At 39.1% G+C, this 23,157-nt stretch overlaps 1 protein-coding gene across 1 annotated transcript in view; it reads right to left on the minus strand.

Moving 5' to 3' along the window:
• LOC111572775 (ribosomal RNA processing protein 1 homolog B-like) overlaps positions 1-20,934 on the minus strand; it is a 38,500-nt gene extending 17,566 nt beyond the window's left edge. Inside the window, exons 1-12 of the mRNA XM_023276592.3 lie at positions 20,725-20,934; positions 17,998-18,080; positions 16,071-16,128; positions 15,863-15,948; positions 14,193-14,254; positions 13,982-14,111; positions 9,437-9,501; positions 8,898-9,031; positions 6,484-6,590; positions 3,413-3,510; positions 2,422-2,441; positions 2,183-2,320 (exon numbers count right to left, since the gene is read on the minus strand). Of these exons, the coding sequence (XP_023132360.2) occupies positions 2,183-2,320; positions 2,422-2,441; positions 3,413-3,510; positions 6,484-6,590; positions 8,898-9,031; positions 9,437-9,501; positions 13,982-14,111; positions 14,193-14,254; positions 15,863-15,948; positions 16,071-16,128; positions 17,998-18,080; positions 20,725-20,851 (1,108 nt within the window). The 5' untranslated portion in view covers positions 20,852-20,934. The remainder of the gene's footprint in view (positions 1-2,182; positions 2,321-2,421; positions 2,442-3,412; positions 3,511-6,483; positions 6,591-8,897; positions 9,032-9,436; positions 9,502-13,981; positions 14,112-14,192; positions 14,255-15,862; positions 15,949-16,070; positions 16,129-17,997; positions 18,081-20,724) is intronic.
• Between the last annotated feature and the right edge of the window lie 2,223 nt (positions 20,935-23,157).

The raw sequence follows: 23,157 nt of genomic DNA on the forward strand, positions 1-23,157 counted from the left end.
CTATTTTTTACTCTCCAAAAGTTTGGTATGACTGATGGGTTCATTAATTGGATACGAATCTTGTACGCATCGCCTCTCTCGGCAGTGATCACTAATGGCCATAAATCCAATAATTTCAGCATTGAACGTGGAAGTAGGCAGGGATGCCTTTAAGCCCCTTGTTGTTTGCCCTAGCTATGGAACCCCTAGCTGCTGCTATTAGGATGGACCCCTGTATTGAAGGGCTTCTTTTAAATAATTGTCAGCATAGGATATCTCTCTATGCTGACTATGTCCTAATTTTTTTGAACTCACCATCCAGGTCTATTCCAAAATTGATCAATCTAATCACCCAATATAGCAGCTTCTCGGGTTATAAAATTAATTTTTCTAAGAGCGAGGCTATGCCTCTTTGTAGTTCATACAAAGCCTCCCCTAGTATTTCTCGGCCTTTTCGTTGGTCTCCGAATGGATTCACCTATTTAGGTGTTAAGACCTCTCCTAATTTAAAGGACTTATACAATCTTAATTACACTCCTCTTATTCAAGCTGTTAACCGGGACTTGGACAGATGGTGCAGTCTACCACTATCCCTGCTGGGTCGTATACACCTTGTCAAAATGAACATCCTACCACGCCTCTTATATTTATTCCAGATGTTGCCCCTTGTTCTTTCTTCAAGAGTTTTAGCAAAATTAAATAGTTCTATAGTCTCATTTATTTGGAACAGAAAAAGACCCAGGTTAAGATACAGCTACCTCTCTCTCCCAAAATGTATGGGTGGTCTTGCAGCTCCGTCGCTATCACTTTACCTCTGGTCTGCTCAATTTAAATTTCTTTTAGAATGGTACAGATCGGATCAGGGTTCAATCTATTTAAGTGCTGAATCCGCTTCCTTAAACGATATCCCCTTGTGGAATCTACTTTACATTTCCCCTCCGAAATCCTCACTTCTCACAAAGGACAATTTATTATTGAAAAATATGCTAAGTATCTGGCATAAAGTGAGAAGTTTAGAAGGTTATAAAAAACATTTTTCTTTACTCACCCCAATCCACCAAAATCCTGATTTTATCCCGGGCCTTAATGCAGGGTTTTCTGAGTGGTTTCGTAGGGGAATTAAAACAGTTGGTGACTTGGTCGACGGAGATGCAATTTTGTCATTTCAACAAGTGAAAGACAAATACGGTATTGGTAGTGGAGATGTTTTCAGATATATGCAGGTGAAACATTTCATTCTTGGTAGGCTAAAGGAATGTGATGGCCGAATGTCTATCTCCCAGATGGAATCTCTGATCCTAAAAACCACAAAACTTAAATCTTTTTCAAAATCAGTTTATAATATCCTATCCAAACTCAATAAGGACAATGCAGATAAAGTTAAAAAGCGGTGGGAAACGGATTTGGGACCTATTACAGCTGAATCCTGGGATGAACTTTGTAACCGGCCTTTTAAGGCTCTTGTCTCCAATTCCATCTGGGAGAGACAATTTAAGATTCTGCATAGGCTCTTTATAACTCCTGAGAAAAGGCATAAAATGTATTCTTCATTATCTGAAATATGTAACAAACGTCATTCCGCTGTTGGTACCCTTTTCCACTGTTTGTGGGATTGCCCACCTATTTTGCAGTTCTGGGAATCAATTATTGATAAGCTCTGTACAATTTTTAAGTGTCATTTGAACTTGAGTGCTCGAACTTGTCTCCTTGGTCTGGAGGACGAACTGCCTATGCGATTTGGTAAGCGAAAGCTGTTGCATATACTGCTACATTGCGCTCGAAAGTGCATAATGATGCAATGGATTTCGGATGAAGCCCCCTCCCATCATCAGTGGCTCCAAACGGTTATTGCCATAATACCAATGGAGGCTTTCTCCACTCTGTTGATAAACAAGCCATATGCATTTTACAAGACCTGGGACCCTTTCTTAGACTACTTGGACTTCTCCTCTGCACAAAGACTGCGATCCGGCTTACTGTCAATGGCTTGGCCAAAAGAATGTTAAAATCGCTGCGGATTCACCAATTTTCATTGTATTTATTTAATTTTTATGTTTTTGTAACGCTCTGCTTTGCACAAAATGTTCAATAAAAATATATATTTAAAAAAAAAAAAACAAAACATCACGATCTTGATTTCATGGACATTTTGTGAAAGTTTTCACAGCTAAGACAAGTAGTAAAATCTGTCATCCTGTGTTACCTTTACTTTTCTTTGCTGCTGGTGCCTCAGGACCTTCTACATGACCTCTTCCTCTCTTCATCCTCCTCCTGCTGCCAAACATTTCATCGTCCTCATCTGTGGAGACCTCCTCTGGATACTCGCTCTCGGGAAAGACGCCTAAGAGTAGGAATTCCAGAGAGACAAGAGTGAGCAAAGACTAAAGATCAAGAACAATTGCCATGTTTGACAATGCAAGTGAGAAGAAAGAAGGTTCCTACCTTCACTGAGGTCACGCAGTCTGAGTATCAACATAACAAGGTGGGAGAGAAAAAGAGACATTAGTTTGGATTCACACAGAGCTCACTCATGGTATAGGATACAATACAAGTATTTGTCCACTTCATGATGTCTTCCATTTTTGCATATTCCACACAATTAAATGTTCCAGATCCCCAAATGAATGTTACAATAGAGATAACCCACAAAACACAAAATGCAATTTTTACATGAAATAAATAAATTTATTGAAGATTTATTGCAAATCTATATCAACCCGGGAAAAAGTAATTGCCCCCCTAAACCTAATAAGTGGTTGGGCCACCCCTGGCAGCAACAACTGCAGTTAAAAGTTCAATCCAGTACACTTGAAAATATTATTCATCAAATGACTAACTGTTGATTACAGCTGAGTTGGCAATGGCTCAATGGTTGTTCGGACGGAGCATAGAATTTTTTAGTGTTTTGTACAGGACCTGCTGCAAATGGTGTATTTGTTTTTTTAGCTCATTTTCAATAAAAGATGCAGAATACAATGATATTGACAAAATGACAATATTTGAAGTCTAGATTTGGTTATGTTTTCTAGTGGAACTGAACATTACACAGTTCTTTTGGATTTTTACAGTTTTTTGCTATGATAAATGTCAATTTCGAAACTGTTTTAAGAAAACATGTCTTGCAAATTCACCAGCAGGTTTGAGAGTTTAGAGGGTTGAACTAGGGGAGGCAGTAGAGGCAAGTGGTGATTAATGCAACACTCAACATTCTGTTTTCAGCTTGGTTATACCACCCCACTACTGAACTTTGCAGCAGTTTGTTCAGTAGAGAGTAGACAGGGGGCAATGAAACCCCTGTCAGATGTACAAATGTGACCAACAAAATGCATAATTTTTTTAAGGAAAAAAATAAAAATAATAAAAAAATACAGAAAACATTGCAGTGTTTCCTCTAGGATTTTTTTCCTGCAGCAGCGGGAGCGATCGTACTTACACTTTAATGACTTTGTAGAGTCTCTGTCTGTTCTGGCCTGGTGTGCTGTTCCGTCTGGCTAATTCAAACAGCTTATCTGCCAAGGCTGCATAGTCAAACTGCAAAACACACAAACAGGTCATAGAAGCAAAATTCTTCCATCACCAAAGAATTGTGATCAATACATACGCTTGTAAAGACATCATGGAAGTTTTGAGTTTCCATTGAATCCTTTGACTGAGATTTTTCTATGCGAGTGTCACTGAAACAGATACATCTTGGTCACAAAAACAATCATGTAATTTGGATCTCTCTTAGATATACTGTAGGTCTTTAGGAAATATGACAAAATTGTCTGGGTGGAAAATATGTATACAACAATGCTAATATTTGGTTAAATGTCCTTTGGCCATTCTCACCTCAATGGGGCGCTCTTGGTAGCCATCCACTAGCTTCTGGTTGTGTCTTTGACCTTTCTTTTCGATAGAAAGGAACTGCTACAGTTAAGATCACTTTGTTAGCTTTCTCACATACACTTATTTCTTCAGATCAGTCTACAGGTTCTCAATAGGTCCTTGGAAAGACCAGTTTAAAGCCGTATTTCTAGCCTCATTTAGCCATTTCTTTACCATTTTGTATGTGTTTGGAATCACTGTCTCCACCCAACTACATCCAAAACCAACCTAACAATTTTAAGTTTTCAAGAATGTAGAGAAAATACTCCTTTATTATTCCAATTTGGTGCCAAAAGAGTCCCATGGCATCAAACAGCAACTATCATGCTTGACTGTGCATTTAGTGTTCTTAGGGATAAGGGCCTCACCTTTTCTAAATCAAACATATTTCTGGTCATAGTGGCCAAATGAAACATACAGAACTTTCCTCCAGAGGACCTTTTCTTGTGATCAGCAGCAAACTTCAGTTGAGCCTTAAAATGGAGTGTCTCGAGGAAGGGATTCCTTTGTGCATCACAGCCTCTCAATTTATGGTGATGTAAAACATGCTTAACTGTGGAGACTGACACCTTTGTTCCAGCAGCTTCTAATTCATTGCAGATCTGCTTTTTGGTGATTTTTGGCTTACTCTTGACCATCCTGACCAGGATGGTCTGATTACCTGATGCTGAGAGCAGCATCAGGTAATAATTTGTGTTTTCTTCCTGATCATGGCAGTGACACAACTGTACCAGGCACTTTATACTTACAATTGTCTGCAAAGATGATGTTGGGATCTGTAGCTTGGAAGTGGCTGGTCAATAATTTTTTTTGTCTTGTTGTCAATGATTTGCTTTTTAAGGTCTATTCAATTTGGTTCAATTTTATTTAAACGGAGCATATTCACAACACATCACTTCATATAATTAGGTGAAGACCTTACAAATGGTGAACAGAGAACCCAGCAAATCAAAAGTTTCCTTTCAATTCCCTATGAATGGACCAAAGACTTCCCCTTAACCAGGAAGGACAAAAACTAAACACAAAAAAAACAAACAAAAAACACTCAGACAGAACCAGGTTCAGGACGGGTGGCCACCTGCCTTGACAGGTTGGGGTGATGGTGGGGATGAGGGGGGTTGAAGGAGTGGTTGATCTGTGCTGACCTCCTCAGACTTTCCTACTGTAGCGTTTGTGACCCGTTAGCGTATTTTATAGACAGAATATTTGACATTACTGTAAGCAAGTTTCAAAATATACTATCAGTTTTCTCACCAATTTTCTTCACTCCAAGCAGCAATCAGTTTGTTTCAATTAGCAGCTGCAGTTCTCCAACTAAGTTTTTGGAAATGTTATATTATCGAGGGCGATGCAGGGTTTCAAGCTGAGGAAAGACTTTACACGTCTGGGCAAAGGAGGTTTAACTTAAATTTGCCACTGTATAGACATCAAGTCATTATCTCATTCTCTGTATCTTTGTTCTGTTTGTTTTTTGACTTGGGAAAAACTGAATAAAAGTTTTACTATATGAAAAAAAAAGGAAATGTTATATTATCATAGCTGGGATAGGCTCCAACCCCACCCCCCGCGAGCCTAATGAGGATTAAGCGGTGTATAGATAATGGATGGATGGATATTATCATTGTGAGAAGTAGACTATGTTGAAAAATAATGCAAGAAGAGTCTTCCTCCTGTGTTGTCTAGGGAGGTCGACAACTTTTTTGAAATATCTTCCTTCTTAATAACGCAATAATCAAAGACTAAATCTAAACTAATACCAGCTTATGAAACTGTCCAAAAACAAATAACTATTATTTTTATATGATTTCCTAAACAAAGAAAATTCTGTTCATGTCATGACAATTTAACTACTATTTTGCCAACAGTAAAGTGAAAAACATTCTGATGACCATGATGGAATTGAGCTATCATCCTGAGAATGGCTGCTGTATAACAAATGATTTAATTATAGATTATAAACTGTGGCTCTGTGCATGACAGCTCACCCATCTGAAGGAAAGAAAAACACAGTGTGACTTGCAGTTTTAATCCTCTCTCAATGTTGCTGATGTTCTATTATCTTAAGAAGTAAAGTTACTGCAGTTCTACAAGTCTAAATGCACGCAGGAGTGTCTCTCTGGAGATTCTCATATGGATTCTGCTGCAGTCTAAAACTGCAGGTACTTAATAAACTTATATAAAATAATCCTACAAACAGATGATTACATTAATTATGAGTTAATCTTAATCCAACCTGTTCCCCCTAGCAAAGGTTTCATATTTATGGACATTTCAGCTTCTAACTGATATCAAATTGAAAGTGAAAAGAAAAATAAACCTTCCCTAAACTGTTCACCTGCCATCAGGGATCGATGCGATTAGTGGACAACATTGTGATTTTTAAGGAAAAGTAAGCAATGTGCTCATCAAAATGACATATTTAGATGTCATCAAACTAACGGAAAGCAGAGCATGTTTTAAAGGGCTTATATGACTTGTAGATGACAAGCTCTTATATGTACAACATCACTGTAGATCTTTTTCTGGAGTTTGCATTCACGTAGGAAATCAACATTCAAAAACTATTTGTGAACAGGTTGATCTTAAAATGAAAAATGGAAAAAAGAAAGCTAGGTCCTCCACACAAAGAAACTTCACCTGCAGTACTGGTCCAATGTCATCACTTAGTAGCTCTGTGTCCTCTTCCAAATGATCATCATCGTCGTCGTCGTCCTCCTCCTCCTCTTCCTCACTTGATTTACCGGCTGAAAACAAAAGGGACCATCACAATTTGATTTCCACATTGTATATACGAAACACATATCACATGATCCATGCACATCATGCAATGCAGACCGACACACTCAGTCTCAATAAATAAAATAATGCATGAATTAATAACACAATGTGATTCATCGCACTGCTTAATTACTGAGGATGGGTGAAGCATGCATGACTGTATGTGGTGTGCCCACGCTGGGACACCACACAGTGTAGCAATAATAGTGATGTGTGCACCTATAGTGCTGCTAGCCCAAGCTAAAAGCCCCATGCAGCTACTGATGGACTTGTTGTTAGCCTGCTAGAAAACAGGGAGGCCAGCCAGTTTTTGAAAAACCTTTATACCCCTCTGAAAGTGCTTGAGTGGGTGCTTGTGTTCTGTCCCAGCTAGCAGCTCTTACGCGAGTCTCTCCAAAGTGTGCATGTCTTTAGGGGGGTAGTGGTAAGTTGTCATAGTTGTCCTGTCCATCATCATTCGTGGTACTTACTGTTCCAGAAAAGGAATAAAGTATTTACTTAGCCCCATAGAGGATCTGGTGTAACAGATGGTCTGTGTCTGTATGCTTGGAGTAATGCCTAAGCTACATCATTATTGAGGACAGGCCAGTACATCTGGCTTAACTAAACTTTCAAGCACAAACCAGAAATGAGATGACCAGTACTGTTAAATGCTATATTACATTTAATTCCTTCAAACAAATGTAGTGATTTAAGAACACAAATTAGTAATGAATAAAAATTTAATTAGCAATCAAGGAATATGCATATATGTTTGAAACGTCTATGATCTTCTATTTAACAAAAATCTAGCCAGGGTGACAATTTTTCTGTGGAGACATATGACCAATATGTATCCCTACTCCTTTCTTGCTGAATGTTTTGGTACTTGTTTTACTGTTTCCGGACTGTTGAGCGCACCTGAATATAAGCCGCACCCACTAAATTTAAAAAGAAAAAAAACTTTGTACATATATAAGCTGCACCCTGTCTATAAGCCGCAGGTGTCCACGTTGTAACATGAGATATTTACACAGACAGTTCTTTACGCTGCCGACTCCAACGTCTCATCGATTCATTGATGCCAAGCTTACGTGCAGCAGCTCTATCTCCTTCGACAGGCAAATCGACTGCCTTTAACTTAAAAGGTGCATCACAGGGCTGGGCGATATGGCTTAAAAAAAAAATCTCCGATTTTTTTCACAAAAAATCCCGATTTATCAGATTTTTTTTTTTTTTTACTCCCTACCTAATCTCTGCACACTGGAGTCCAGTCTACTTTATGCAAATGAGCTGCAGCCCTCTCCGGGTAAACACACCGGATCGCAGCTGGAAACGCGCCGCATGTGGCATTGCGGGTCCAGTTGCAGTGCGTTTTTACCTGGAGAGGGCTGCAGCTCATTTGCATAAAGTAGACTGACTTCTACTTTATGCAAATTGCATGCGGCGTGGGGAGATTCCACGCATCGTTAAACTGTCCTCAAACTTCTAAACTAGGCATCGGTGACATAAAACGAGGACAGATTCAGCTGCTGCAGATTATTTCTCGCTTCAAATGCTTTCAGAAATACTTTTCGCTGACGTGTTTTTTGAAATAAAAGGGAAAGTTTGCGGCCGAGCCGCTGTGTTTATCCGACTTGTCTGCCGGACTGTCCAGCTGAAAGCTCGGTGATGTCACCACGTAGCGTCCCGCTGTTGCGCAGCGCTGTCATGTGGACCATGTTGTGGTCCGCTGGTGACCGCCTGCCGTCCTTGCGATTTTCAGATGCGGCGCGTTGCCATGCGAGAAAATAGCATCTAGTGGACACGTGCCTTTAGATCTGCACCGCTCACCGCCATGTTGTTTGTGTATCAAGCGCGGGGGGGAGGGGGGCGCGCACTCTGAACTACGGGAGCCCAGCAGGCAGGCGCTGGTGGCTGATGTTGATGAGAAAATCGATTTTCATTAAAACAAATCGACATTAAGTACAAAGTCGAATTAATCGATAAAATCGATTTATTGCCCAGCCCTAGTGCATCATATGCATTTATTCGTGTGTTTTCCATGATGAGGGTGTGTGCAAAATGACTGATTTGAAGAATTTAGTGTGAGTGCGTTTGATTTAATATGGACAGTGTCATTGGTCCACTGTGACCTGTTCGGTAATTTTATTGGTCTGATGTGACGAGGCTAAATGTATTGACGGCACGAAGCTCACCCATAAAAATCTATACATTAGCCACATCATTTTGTAAGCCACAGGGTTCAAATTGTGAGAAAAAAATAGCGGCTTATAGTCCGGAAAGTACTGTACCTTTTATTTGGGTTTCATCCTCTTCAGAAGCTTCAGCTGCTTTCACCTCCTTCATCAAATCTTCTATGGCAAAGGGAGCCTGGTCAATAATAGTGCTGAAGATGCTCCTGCAGATGGCACTGAAAAGTGTCTGACTGGGGAGACAGACACCAAAATAGGTAACAAATGACAAAATAAGTGCATGGGAAGTGGTCAGGCAAGTGATTAGATAAACACAAAAGCAGCTGCGTCAGGGCCAGTGCTTTGTGCTGGTTCACAGCTGCACTTGTGTGCATGCAAAGCTTACAGACACTATGACATGTAAACGTACGAAAGCATTCCACTTGAGTTTAGGTTAACCATTAAAGAAAAATGTGAAGTTAAGTAATTTCATGTTTCATGCATCACAAAAATCTAAAAAACAGCACTAGCATTAAATGTAAAAAACAATGAGTAGTTTTATGTGATGGTTTCTTATTCTTAATTGTTTGGTAACTTCATATTTATGACACAGAACTGCTATGAATTATGCAGAATAAGTTGCAGTGATTTGAACTTACTTCTTGGTTTTGGCTGCTGTTTTGCAGAACGGATCGATGAATGTTAAGTTCTGATCAGCGGTGAGCTATTGGGAAGCAAAGCAAAGAATCATTTGTGGACCACATTAGGATCAATACAGTATTAACATCCCGTATATCCTTATGATGCAGAGCTGAAATAACTGGTTGTCTGTTTGCACAATTTAAGACTGTGATTTAATCAGTGTGCTCCGGTCCCCTTTTATCCTCTCGATAATTGGTGATAAATTAGTGGATCGGCAAAACTTTACAACAATTAAATTGATAAATGATTAGTTTAAGTAATTTATTAAACCAGAAATACAGACCACTTGCTTCAACGAAATGTGTGACAATACTAAAACAGTGAGCAATTTGGGGAACTTGTAAAGAAGTCAGGAGAGGAAGAACAACTCTCATTTTACAACAAAGAGAATAGAACTACTGTACAAAGGGAAGGACATTTTGGGGGGAAGGACATTTTTGGGGGGAGGTTTAGGCTTTAGGAAATTGAATTTTCTGAACCCTAAAAATGTTGTCTACCAATGTAGTTTTACACTTTAAAATCTTCATGGTGGATCAAGCCACCGGGAGTAGAGTTCAACTGGGAAGCAGTTTTGGCATAGTAGTTGCCTGGGTTACTGCAGCTTCTAGTACCACCACATGAAACACACTGGCCTAAAAACTTTCCCATACATATTCATTGGAAAATGAGGACGTAAAGTGGTCAGCACCATCCGCAGTGTCACAAACCCCTCAAAACGACAACTTCAATTATCAGAGTTTCATCGCGTATAATATTTTCTTTTTCAAATTTGCAGTCTTCAGCGCCAACTGATGCCGATTCAAGTAATGTCACTGAAGCACTTTTACAAACTTAATAGAGCTCGCTTTGGAGACATGGAGCTTTTTCCATCTATTCAACAGTACTAACCTATATCTATAAGACTGCTAAGAAACCAAGACCATGATTGTTCAACATCAAGCCAAATAGAAGAGCCACCTCAGTGGGAAATACAGCTAGACTTAACACATTGAAGGCAATCAATCATAGGTTAAATCTCACAACTCTTTTGACTTAACCCCCTATGAGGTTTGAAATGCAGATATAAAGAAAAAGAAAAAAACTCTGCAAAATAAAACCTTTTATCGGATAGACTACAAAATCACATTGTTCTACACATTCCACACATCAACTAAAAGTTTGCCAAAAGATATGCTTGTATCAGATTCTGAATTAAGTGTGACTCATTAGCAACTCTGCTGTGACCAATTGTCATGTGACAAATATTCAATATTCAGGGGAACTGCAGGGTGTACTTACACAGACCAGATAGGATTTCAGTATGGAAACAAATTAAAAATGTAAGTACTACGATATCCATAGCATGTAAACCCACAATTTTACAATTTTTTCTAGTGTTGGTAACACCTATGGGCTGGCAATTCCGGTGTTCTTTTAGTTTTTGTAAAACAGATAATCAAAGAAATTTAACTTTTGTCACCATCATGATAATGAACTTTTATTGAAATTTTGAGTACACTGAGGTATGAAGGCCTCATTTACAATGTAGTCAAGTCAGAGAATAAAAGCTGTCGACACACAAATAAACTCTGACAGCAATGAAATATTAAAAGGCAAAGTAGTCAGAAAAATAAAGTTTAAAAACAAATAAACAAAAACAAGAGTAGCTGGAAGTTCAATAGGATGGATGTAAAAACCTAAACTTGCCGAAAAGACAAAAATGGGTCAAGCTTTTGAGTGTATTGCAAATTGTTCCATGCTGCAGGTGAACCGTGAATAAAACTGAATTTTCCATGTTCAGTAAAAACATCCAACACCTGCAGCATGACCCAATCATTTGAGTGTGTATGTTAAAAGGTATGCATTAAAACATAGTAAAGAGGTAATGTAAGGGGGTAAAAAAAACCAAACAAACAGTAAGAGCCTTATAAAAAAATAAAACACAATAATTAATAATAATTCACAATAATCCAGAACTGATAAAAGGTTGGCTCATTAAGTGTTTTCATATAATGCAGGGGGAAACATGACGTATTTCTGTTAAAAAAAAAAAAAAATTCAAAAAAATACATTTTAAAAATAATTTAGTAAATGACCAATGTTGATACATGATACTGAAAAGTGAGTTTCTCATTGATCCAAATGCCAAAATATTTGTGTTGTGTAACTCTTTCAATATTTGTACCAGTTCAAGTCAAGATGACAAGGTTGTCAGAAGCAATGTTTTTGGCCCTGGTGAAAACCATGTAGTTGGTTTTGTCTGCACTGAGAATTCAATGTTGTTTGAATGCAACTTGTAAATGAGTGAAAGAGTCCTTAAGGGCTTTTGTAGCAAAACTGACATTATCCACACTACAGTACAGTATCGTCAGAGCAAAGATGCAGATTACAGTGGGATACTGTGGAAACAATGTCATCAGTGTAAGGGGTGACCAGAACAGGCCGTTTTCTAACCTTTACAAATTCAGATTTCACATTTCTCATCACCACACACTGCTGTCTATCCCAGAACACCCATTTCAAAGCATTTCGATTAAACCAATAAGGTGAAGGCTTTTTTTTTTTTAAAGCAAGGCATTGTAAACTTTATCAAATGCCTTTGACAGATCAATAAATAGTGCCGATCAGGTTTTCTGTGTCCAGAGCTGTTAAAAAAAAAAAAAAAAAAAGGTAATAAAATTTTTTTTTTTTTTTTTTAAATGTAAAACCAGTGTGGCCGCAGTAATAGTGCTAAAACCTGACTGGTGGGGATTGCTGTGAGGAAAATATTTCAGTTGTTCGTATGTTAACTATTCTAGGACCTCTACAGAGTATGGTAATTTTAAATACAGTGTGTAAATATTGACATTGGACGTTTCACCACCTTTATGTAGAGAGGTAACTAGAGAGACTTGCTGACTTCAGGAAATGTGCAAATTAAAATTCAACAGCGAAAAACATAAGCTATGTAAGTGATGAAAAAAGCCAGTTTTAAAAAGGATTAGATAGAGCCCATCAAAGCCTCATGAGATCCTAGAATCTACTGCTAGTAAAGCCTTGGACACGTTGGTTGAAGAGCTCTATTTTAAAACAGGATTTTGGATGTTACCTGAGTGTCAGGTTCAGTAGGGACAGAGGTGGTTCCTCAAAAATATTTTTTGTATTTTCTTTCTTTTCTGATTTATAGCTCAACTTCATTATACAGCACAAAATACTTGAGTTTTCTCTATTTCTCAACTTGGATGTACTGTTTCTACTGGGGTGCAAGACATATATTGCAGTGAAAAATTAGCCCACAGTGAGAAAAAAATGGGACAAGGGCAGGAACTACTTGGGATTCAGAGGATATAAAGAGATACAACACAAAGTTGCCCCCTATTTTCACCACCTTATGCTAATTTCTGTGCAAATTGAAAATTCTAAGACAAAATGCAGCATTATTTCCACACCACCTCGATAGAGCATGAAATACTGCCTATATGGATATGACAGCTAACCAGTTCACAGACCCTCAGTTATCATTAAGTATAGTCTAATATGATCAAATACAAAGCATTAAAAATATTTGAGTACTTAGTTGAAATCCTACTTCTCAGTATCACAACTTGGGATACCCAGGGGGGTACATGTAACTGGTAGTACACAATAAAAAAAGAACTGAATAAACTTCCACTTTCAGTGATTGACTGTGCTTCAATTCTTACAAATAAAAACACAAAGAGTCAAAAGACACAGAGACAGATGAAATCCACAGTATCAAGAGTGTGGCAAGTTATCCAAGATGCTTGTAATAACCTATTTTCCAGAATACCTCAAATACCTTGTGCAAGTGTTAAAGAGCTAAATGAATCTCAGGAAAACTGTGCCCGGATTTGTCATATTTTTAAAGTCCTGCTCCAGTTAAAATTCACTGTGTAATAAATTCTGAAAATGTGATGGAGCATTAACACGAGACCCAATGTATAAAGGACAACATTAGCCTCTGATGCCTATGCTCTTCACTCTTTGTAAGCATCACTTAGTGTTTTCTTGTCAGGAGTAACATATTTTTAGTAAAACATTACTGAGTTAGTTGGCTTGTGGTTCCACACTGACTTCAGGAAGATGAGATGATCTCAGCTCAGTACCATTCACTACAAGACTTGTTTTACCAATGTTATTTTGCATGGCGCCATTCCTCATACATTCCCTAAATTATGTATATCCAGTTGTGAAGAAAAGTGTACAAACACTTGTAAAGACCATGTATATCATGCTCGTCTGGAGTTTCCCACATTTGATCTTTACAAGTATATGTAAACTTTTCTTCACAGTTGCACATAAAATTTAGCAAATGACACCTGCTAGTCCCAGCCATCATACACAGCAACTAGATAAGGAGAGTATTAAAGCCATGTTCTTTTCATTTTGTCATGTACCTTCAGTCACTGAAAAACCAGCAACAGTAGACTGGCAACAAATCACAGTAGGAATTTAATGATCAAAATGTCAACTCCCTGATCCTCTTAAGTATCACAACTGTCAAACAGTGAATTTTGCTGTACCTCTGCTGAGCCCACAGTTGCCAGTTCAGTCAGGTACAGGTCCAGGATGTGCAGCTGTAGCCCACATGGTGCTTCACTGCTGCTTTGCAGGAGCTGAGCTGTCAGCATCTCCAGAAACTTGGAAACCGCACTGAGGGGATACAGTAAACACAGTTACTTGCCTCAAAATTAGATTATATGAATGCTGACTAAATGTTTTTTGAACAATTACCTGCTCTCCCAGTTTTTCCTCTTCAATGCTTCAAAGGTTTGTCTGAAGACAAAGCGAACCAACTGTGAAAAAGATAATGAAGAGAATTTGGATTTGCAAGCAATTCAAACTTTACTGCACGTTACAGTTTACCGTAATACTGATGATCCTGACCAGCAAATTAATCTCCAAAAATCACTTTTTGAAGCTTCAAAGATGCTTTGGAGGTTTCGGATGCTGCAGGTCTGCGGAAAGTGGTCAGTCCTTTGTTCTCTGCAAAATTAGCGGCTCAGTGCTAATGTGCACTGCTGCTCTTGTTGCTGGTGCAGTTAATGACTTTACTCACACTGTGTCTTGGCTGCCAGGTTAACTAACTCAGTTAGCAGAATGTACTTATCAATGAGGGCTTTCCAGTCAGGGTTTCACGTTGCTGCTGGAGGAAAGAATTCAGAGCCGGTGAGGGGAAAAAATGTGTGGTGAGAGAGAACAACGGGTGCACTGCAGTTTTGTTTCCATTCTGCAGGTGTCCAGGTGTCAGGTTACTGGAGGAGTGGTGAGATTGTTTATCTTTCAAAGTCAAAGCTCTGTTTAAATCTCACAAATGAATAAATTCATTTGTGGTACCTACAGATTCAATATGCAATCAAGTACAAGCACACCTGTGCACAGTCTCAGGTTGCTGCACTCTGGAGCAGCTTTTCCTTAAGGGTCTGTCAGTATTTGGTGGCATCCATCCTTTCATCAACTCTGATTTGTCTCCCTCATTACGCTGATGAGAAGTACCCCACCCATAGCATGATGCCGTCACCCTATTCTTCACTGTAGGGACTTTATTTGCCTAGTGATAGGGAACGAGTATTTTGTCTGATTAGATGCTTTTTGGCAAACTCCAAAAGGGCCTTCATGTGCGTTTCCGCAGAAGATTTCTCATGCAATGTTTAGCCCTTTTCAAACACATACTCTTATTCTGACAGTAAATGAACATGTCTTATTGTGCAAATGAACATGCTATGTACCTTTCCGGAAAAGTTGCAACAGCAATCACACTAGGTCGGACTTAGTAACATATCTGTATCTCTTTCAACACAGAACAAGTCTGAACTGCATGCTGTTACATTAACAGGTAGGTAGGTATGCATAAGTGTTGTATTTTGAGTTTAATTAAATTGTTTGGATAAGACATTTGGGGAAGACATTCCAACACCAATATGGGTTCAAAAACATTACAGAAAGTTCAAGATACACTTTTCTGGAAAAATCACAAATGCATTTCTCACTTAGTATGGTATCTCACTTGGTCTCTATTACAAACTAAAATTGTATTCAGAATGTTCGTATTGTTGTCGCGACACTGCCAAGAAAATTCTGAGTAATACACTGGGTCTTCAGCTCCTTGGATGTAACAGTAAGCTACTTTATATTCCCACAGCTTTCATTTTACAGTCCTGAGTTCATAAAGAACAAGACATTTTCACCACTAGGTCCTTTCAAGCAATATATAGAACTTTTTTTTTGTAATCGGTAAACTTCGCAATTGCATTAATGTCACACAGTGATGTCATGCTATGGAACTACACATTATATATTTATTTGTCAGTGGGTACTGACACCAGTTATTACATTGTGTAGCATCTTACTTCATCTGTTACTTAAAGGGGCAAAAACTCATTCAACTTTCTCCTAACACAAACCTGGAAGAACTTGTCCATCCGTAGCCTGTCAATACCAGTCCACTCTCTTTTGAAGGTCAGCAGGAAGCTCTCCAGGTACAACAACTCTGCAGGAAGAAGCACATTGTAACCATGGTCAAACGGGGCAAGGCTTCCGTTATATGCAGTGACTGGATTTACTTGCTCCTAAAAATCGCTCGAGGTTATGAAATCACAGTGGTCAACTTACGTTTGTCAGTATCATTGAAGCTGTGGATCAGAGTGGAGATCTGTTTTGACAGCTCTTCCTACAGGCAAAAAATGAAGACAGTATAAACATGAAAATCAAAGAAAACAGAAGAGGTTGACCTAACACAGGTTGACATTTAGGGAAGATGAATAAGTTTTCATTCGCTGTTAAGATACTTTCTCGAATGCTTCTCACAAGGGACTGACAAGGACTCTAAATGACAAAAAAAATCCATACTTATTTATCATGTACATGACTGAAGGTTTTGATGCACAGATATCAGCACTCTTTGTATCTTCAAAATGATACTCTCCAAGACCTTCATTGCAGACACCTGTTGTTAGGCTCTCTACCTACTCATCTGAGTGCTTATGGTTCAGGTGGCAGAGAGTAGGCATGTTGTCCACTCCTGTTAAGGCTGGTGTTTCAATCTCCGGCCCCTTTGCAATCCCAAGTGTCCTTGGGCACCTTGCATGGCAGATCTGTTGCCACTGCTTTATGAGAATGGAAAACACTGAAAAGCGCTTTGAAATAGATATACTTTATTCATCCCCTTGAGGAACTTGAAGAATACCACAAAGGTAGAAAAGCACTATGGAAGTGCAGAGTCTGGTCTTCTGCAGACTAAAGGCCATGGCAGAGGCTTGAATCGCCTGACTGATTCAGTTACTCGAGGATATTCTTCTTCTTCACCCTGGAAAGCTCTTTTGTTCCTTTGGTCATATGCTTGGGATAATTATCCTTTTGAATGGTAAAATGTGGCTCACTGAGTTTTGCTGATTTTGTCTGAATGAGTTCAAACAGAATGATCCATTACAGGACTGCATCTGCTTCATTAAGTTGCTTCTGCCAAGAGTGTGCCAGTTTACATGACAATCTTTTGGGTTGGTCAACAGATTACTTGAACTCGTGATCATATGAATAGTTGCGTATACAGTTGCCTAGATGCAAAGTCTTACACTTCAACACTTCATGCTGTCTTTTTTAACTGAATAAGTTGCACCTTCAAGACACAGGTGCATACAATGAGCGTATCATCAGGCTGGCTTGCCAGCGAGTCTAAACCCATTGACAGTTTCCAATCCCGCTATCTTGGAATGCAGCTATCTAAACACAGATAGACTTCATGATATCCTTGCTCTGTAGATGTTGTGAGCTTTGCATAGCAGTGAATGAACCAGTTTTCCACCTGCTGTAGGTCCTGTTTGGAGCAGCTCACCACAGTTCTCCCAGAGAGAAAGACACCACTGATCTATCCTGCAGGTAGGTAATGAGAGACGTGGCTAGTCGCTAGCAGTGACTGAACAGATGGGCACAGTATGTCAAAACTGCTGCATTCCCCATACAGGTTTTTCTATATTGTTGTGAATCTGCCAAATTAATTTAGTGCTATAATACAGTTATTGTATCCATTACCATATTTCAAAATGAATGTACTGAAGCACAGAGAATTTCCAGCAAACAAAATCTAAAACAAAAAACTCAAAACAAATATTCTCTGACTTCATCTATCTGTTGAAGATGGCAGCTTTAAAACTTACATTTCAACCATATGGCTTTATTTAATCACTGTTGTAGAAGAGTGGTAAGTTACAAAATGTTGAAATCGAAAAGAAGAGTACATTTCCGAGGCTGATGTCAGAGTAGAGATAAAAATCAGCACTGTATTTCTTACATCATGTATTAGAAAAACAACCCTGATGGACAGCTTATTCAATTTTTGTTGCTGCAGCAAAATCTCACAATAACCTATTCAACCTTTTAAGTTTGCCAAAATAAATTTTACAGAAAAGTGACTGGGTGCTTGTTCAGATACAAAAATGACACATAAAGTGCCTTTGCAAATCCACACTGAATGCTGTGTGTAAACACTAATTGTAGAGGTCTTTAAACCAAAGAACAAGATGAGCAAAAAATATATATATACCTGGAGCAGAGGTTTGTCCTGCATCCACAAACAGTAAAAAAGGCCTTTCCACAGCTTCAGCAGCTCATCACCTGTGAAACCATCTGCAAAGAGGAGGAAAGACATCATTCTGAGTTCACAGGATGCAGGACAGCTGCATACTAGTGATGACAGAAGAACATATACTTGGATACCAAGTCAATACCAAAAATTTAAAAACAAGACAGTATTGTTTTCTCGTTGTACTGAAAGTACAAAAAGTACTGCAGCCATCATACTGGAGGTTGTGGTTTCTCTAGAGTTGCATCGGCAAGTACAGGCAGAGCAACAGGTCCGTTAAGACTAGTAGGGAAAAAACGCTTCAAATTCATGTGCAGGTATATTTAATTCAGTCAAAAGTTTAAAAATGCCCTAATTTTTCAATTTTTTATTGAAATTCAAGCAGTTCCAGTCTAATGAATAGCTTGAAATGGTACAAAGGTAAATAGTGAACTACTAGAGGTTAAAAAAAAAAGGTAAGGTTACCCAAAACTGAAGAATAATGTACATTTCAGAATTATATAAAAAGGCCTTTTTCAGGGAACAAGAAATGTGTTAACAACTTAAAGCCGTTCTGCAGCAATTGAGGTTGATCAAGCCTTGAAAGTTGGTGCTACCAAATCCTACAGGTGTCCTAACTTTTCTTAATTACTTACAGCCCCCTTTGTCTGCATAAAAGTAGCGTTGGAATGCACCGTAGTACCATACCCTTGACAGCATTATTTAAACAGCATTGTACTGCAGAAAGTAGTGTGTTGCTATAAAAATGATGAGGAAAAGGCCATTAACAATGGAAGACAAACAGACCATCATGACACAAAATGTAGGCAGCTCACAGTACAACAGCTTCAAGCACAGCTTAATAGTGGTCATAATGAGCAAGTTTCCATTTCCACTGTGAAGAGAAGACTTGGAGCTGCAGGTCTGACAGGTGGAGTTGCAGCAAGAAAGCCATTGCTAAGATGTCAGAAAAAGAAAAAAAGCTTTGCCTGGGTCATGAAACACTGCCAATGAATTACAGAAGATTGGAAGAAGGTATTATGGACTGATGAAGAAAAATTTGAAATCTTTGGTTCATCATGCAAGATCTTTGTATGCCGACGATTACGCAAAAGGATGGTTCCTCAGCGTGTGACATCAACTGTCAAACATGGAGGAACAAACATGATGGTCTGGGGCTGTTTTGCTGGATCCAGGGTTGGTTTCTTGTACAGAGTGTGAGGTACCCTGAACCAAAATGGCTACCACAGCATTCTGCAGCACCATGCAGTACCATCTGGTATGTTTCTAGTTGGTCAGGGGTTCATCCTACAGCAAGATAATGACCCAAAACATAAGTCCAAGCTATGCCAGAACTACCTTAGGAAAAAAGAACAAGATGGTAAGCTTTAAAACATGGAGTGGCCAGCACAGTCTCCAGATTTAAACCCCATGGAGCTGGTTTAGCTGGACAGAAGAGTGAAAGCAAAGCAACCTACAAGTGCCACACATTTATGAGAACTTGTGCAATAGAGTTGGGAAGAACTTTCTGAAGAATATTTAATTTCCATTGTGGAAAGAATGCCACGAGTGTGTTCAGCTGATACATCTGCCAAAGGTGGCTACTTTGATGGGTCAAAAAAGGAAAAACTGTGGTGTTCTGAAACTTTTGACCAGTAGTGTATATTCAAGGTTCAGTTACAGACCACCAAAATTCAGAATATAAACAGTCTCACATTTGTTCTAAACAAATGGCAGAAACGCCGCAAATCTATGTAAGTAACTCATAGACAGACATCAAGATCTACACAGGAAATTCAAGCAGAGAGAGTTTCAGGTGTTTCTTTTATATGCGTCATCACAATTTGACTGTTACTGTTTGTGAACTCTGACAAATGTGTCACAATATACCATTATAAATAAATCATTGTTATATACAGAGAGATACTCTGATCGATAAATCATATGCTCCAGACTTGAGAGACATGTTTTTAATGGTACAGATTGCGGGGCATATCACATCATTATTTATTTATTTTATTTTTTTACAATGTAAAAGAAATGAAACAAAAAGACAGTTGTCATTAAAATCTTGACTCATGTCAAGTATCTGACAAAGTGATTACAAAAGGATTGGTTTTACATACTGTTCAGCTCGAATCCTTACTGCATACAAAATCTCCTGATTACAGCTGTGACTAGTGAGTGTTTTTTGACATTTTATAGACAATATGTAAACAATACCGTTTGACTATAGAAACTGCTTTCTGTTACGGTTATCGTTCCTACGTTAAAGTTAAACGTCGGTCTGGTGTAACATTCACAACACGCATTCACAAATGCGGTGGTCTCTGATCTAAACGTTACAGAACAAACAAGAACCTTCAGGGAACCTCAAGGAAACGTTCTCTGCTCGTTTGTTTTTCTAAATTTTAGAAGAATGTCGCCGTTTGTTGTTAACTAGGCCCAGAAAACAGAAACAGGGAACGTTCCCAGTAAGTTTCTGTTTGCTAGGTCCATTCCGTCCACACGTGTGCACCAGATACCACTTCCTTTAACGACACTGAAATATGAGGGGGATTAGTATCAGTTACCTTCCAAAAAGGCATTTTAGCTAGAAAACAGAACCGTCGGTTTACAGCTATCAACTTCCCACTACATCCATTTTCTGCACTCAATGCTTTCCTGTAGCTGTGCTACAGCTCGCTGGCTAACAGGCATGCAACTTACCTGACGCTCTCTGTGAGCGGGCATTTATGTATTTCCTCAGTTTTTTTAGAGCCTTGCTCCGAATGGGCCTCTCGTTGGAGGCTAATCTCTGTGCGAACTGGACCTCTGGTTCTCGTATCGACGCCATGCTCACATTGGTTCACGTGGAGCCTTTTCTCTCTTCCCTAACTGTCTCCTCTTCCCACGTTTCCCTGCTGGACGCAGACAGATGACATCAACGGTGCGCGCAGTTCTACTTTTTCTTCTTCTTCGTTTAATTGGCCTTTGGCAAACCAGCTTAAAGGTGCATTACCGCCACCTACTGGTGGAGCTGAAGTATGTTGCAGTAGATTGGTGGACAAGGAAAAGTGGAAATTACAAAACGACGAAAAGAAAAAGATATCTCAATTAATCTCGTCTCCTTCAGATGCAAACTTGGATGAATGTGTACTCTGTGTATTAAAATTAATGTATTTATTCCCTATTTCCCCCAGTCTCTGGATATTGTACATATGTTTTCCTGTGTTGTTTATGTCCCACTATTCTAGCCACACGTTTTGCATTTGTGTTCAATTCTTGTTCTTGCGTTCATGACAGTCTTAAGTTGTCATGAACTGCTCATCTAACAAGGATCAAGGAAATACAGTGGTAGGTTATGACAAAACAAAGGACAGATGATATGGCTGTACCACACAGCATATATATTTGATGTCACTTTGTGACCTATCACAACATGCCAAATGCTTGTCGACCAATCAGTGCCTTATTAGTCTAAAGTTTCTGTATTTTTTTTGAAAATTCAAACAGTGATTGGGCAGCACACTGATGCAGTAGGGGGTTTGAATCTTGGCCTGGGGTCTTTCGGTGAGGATTTTGCATGTTCTCCTTGTGGCTGTGTGGCACTTTGGACTGGAGCACGCTGAGGTTAACTGGTGACACCAAATTGTCCACAGGTGAGAATGTAAGTGTGCTGGTTGTTTCCCTCTCTGTGTGGCGCTGTGATAGACTGTCAACCTGTCTGGGGTGTATCCTGTCTTCACCCTAAGTCATCCGGGATAGACTCTAGCCTCTCCATGATCCTACAGAGGACAAAGCAATGTATAGATAATGGATGGATGGATGGATAAACAGTGATTACTACTGTAATGTACGATTACTACTGTAATGTACAGTAAATGTTTCAGTGCAGGGGAACTGGTTGACAACCTGACAATTGCATTAATGTCCACAGAGTCACAGTGTTAAAAAGGAGGACAATATATAGATTTAATACTGACCTGAAGATAAATGACAGATTGATCATAAAAGCGGTCATGGTGCAGATAGTCCTGAGGATTAATATCTATTGTGATATTTCCAAAGACATAACCATCTGTAAATGAGCACATTCTGATGGCGATTTAAGGTCAAGTGTATGAAAGAGGGTAGATTGTACACTTATGGCATCTGTGGCTCAAGTGGTAGAGTGGGTTGCCCAATAATTGCTAGATTGGCAGTTTAATCCCTGGCCCGTCCACATATTGAAATGTCCTTGGGCACTGAATCTAAAATTGCTCCCGAAGGAAGTTCTGTCACTATTGGAGTGCGTGAATGAAAACACTGCTTTGAATACAGTAGTAAGGTGGAAAAGCAGTATATTAGTGCAAACCATATAAAAATATGCAGTAATGTATGCAGCCATGATGTCTTCAATTTTTGCATATTTCTTATACTTAAATGTTCCCACGCATCAAACTAATATATATATTTATTTAATATTAAAAAGAGCCCACAAACACAAAATGGAGTTTTTAAATGATGATTGGGTCTTTTACATCACTATGATGGATCCACTGACAACTGGCACCATGCAGGGTAAATAATGTTCCCTTTCATTTCAAATAATAACAAATAATCACCAACACAGTTTTTGGTTACGAATGTTTTTTTTTCTCGTGATCTCAAGTTCATCAAACTGGAATATGTGTTTGAATTGTTAACACATTGTACCCTTCTCTTTGTTTCTCCACGTGCTCCTGAGTTCCTGGCAAAAAGGTGAGGCAAAGTTTAAGGCAGTCTTTTATGCTGTAAGACAGGAAGTGTTAGGTGCCAACTTCCAGCGCTTCGCAGGGGAGCTCTGAATTGCAGAAGCTTCAAGAAAAGCAGCATGTTGACATATGAGTTTTGGGGTGGTATTAGTATGTAGTATTTGTTTGTATTATCCATCCATCCATCCATTATCTATACACCGCTTAATCCTCACTAGGGTCGCGGGGGGTGCTGGAGCCTATCCCAGCTGACTCGGGCGAAGGCAGGGGACACCCTAGACAGGTCGCCAGTCTGTCGCAGGGCTACATACAAAGACAAACAATCACTCTCACATTCACACCTATGGGCAATTTAGAATAATCAATTAACCTCAGCATATTTTTGGACTGTGGGAGGAAGCCGGAGTACCCGGAGAGAACCCACGCA

Source organism: Amphiprion ocellaris, chromosome 11 (assembly GCF_022539595.1).
Source record: "Amphiprion ocellaris isolate individual 3 ecotype Okinawa chromosome 11, ASM2253959v1, whole genome shotgun sequence".
Classification (NCBI taxonomy): domain Eukaryota; kingdom Metazoa; phylum Chordata; class Actinopteri; family Pomacentridae; genus Amphiprion; species Amphiprion ocellaris.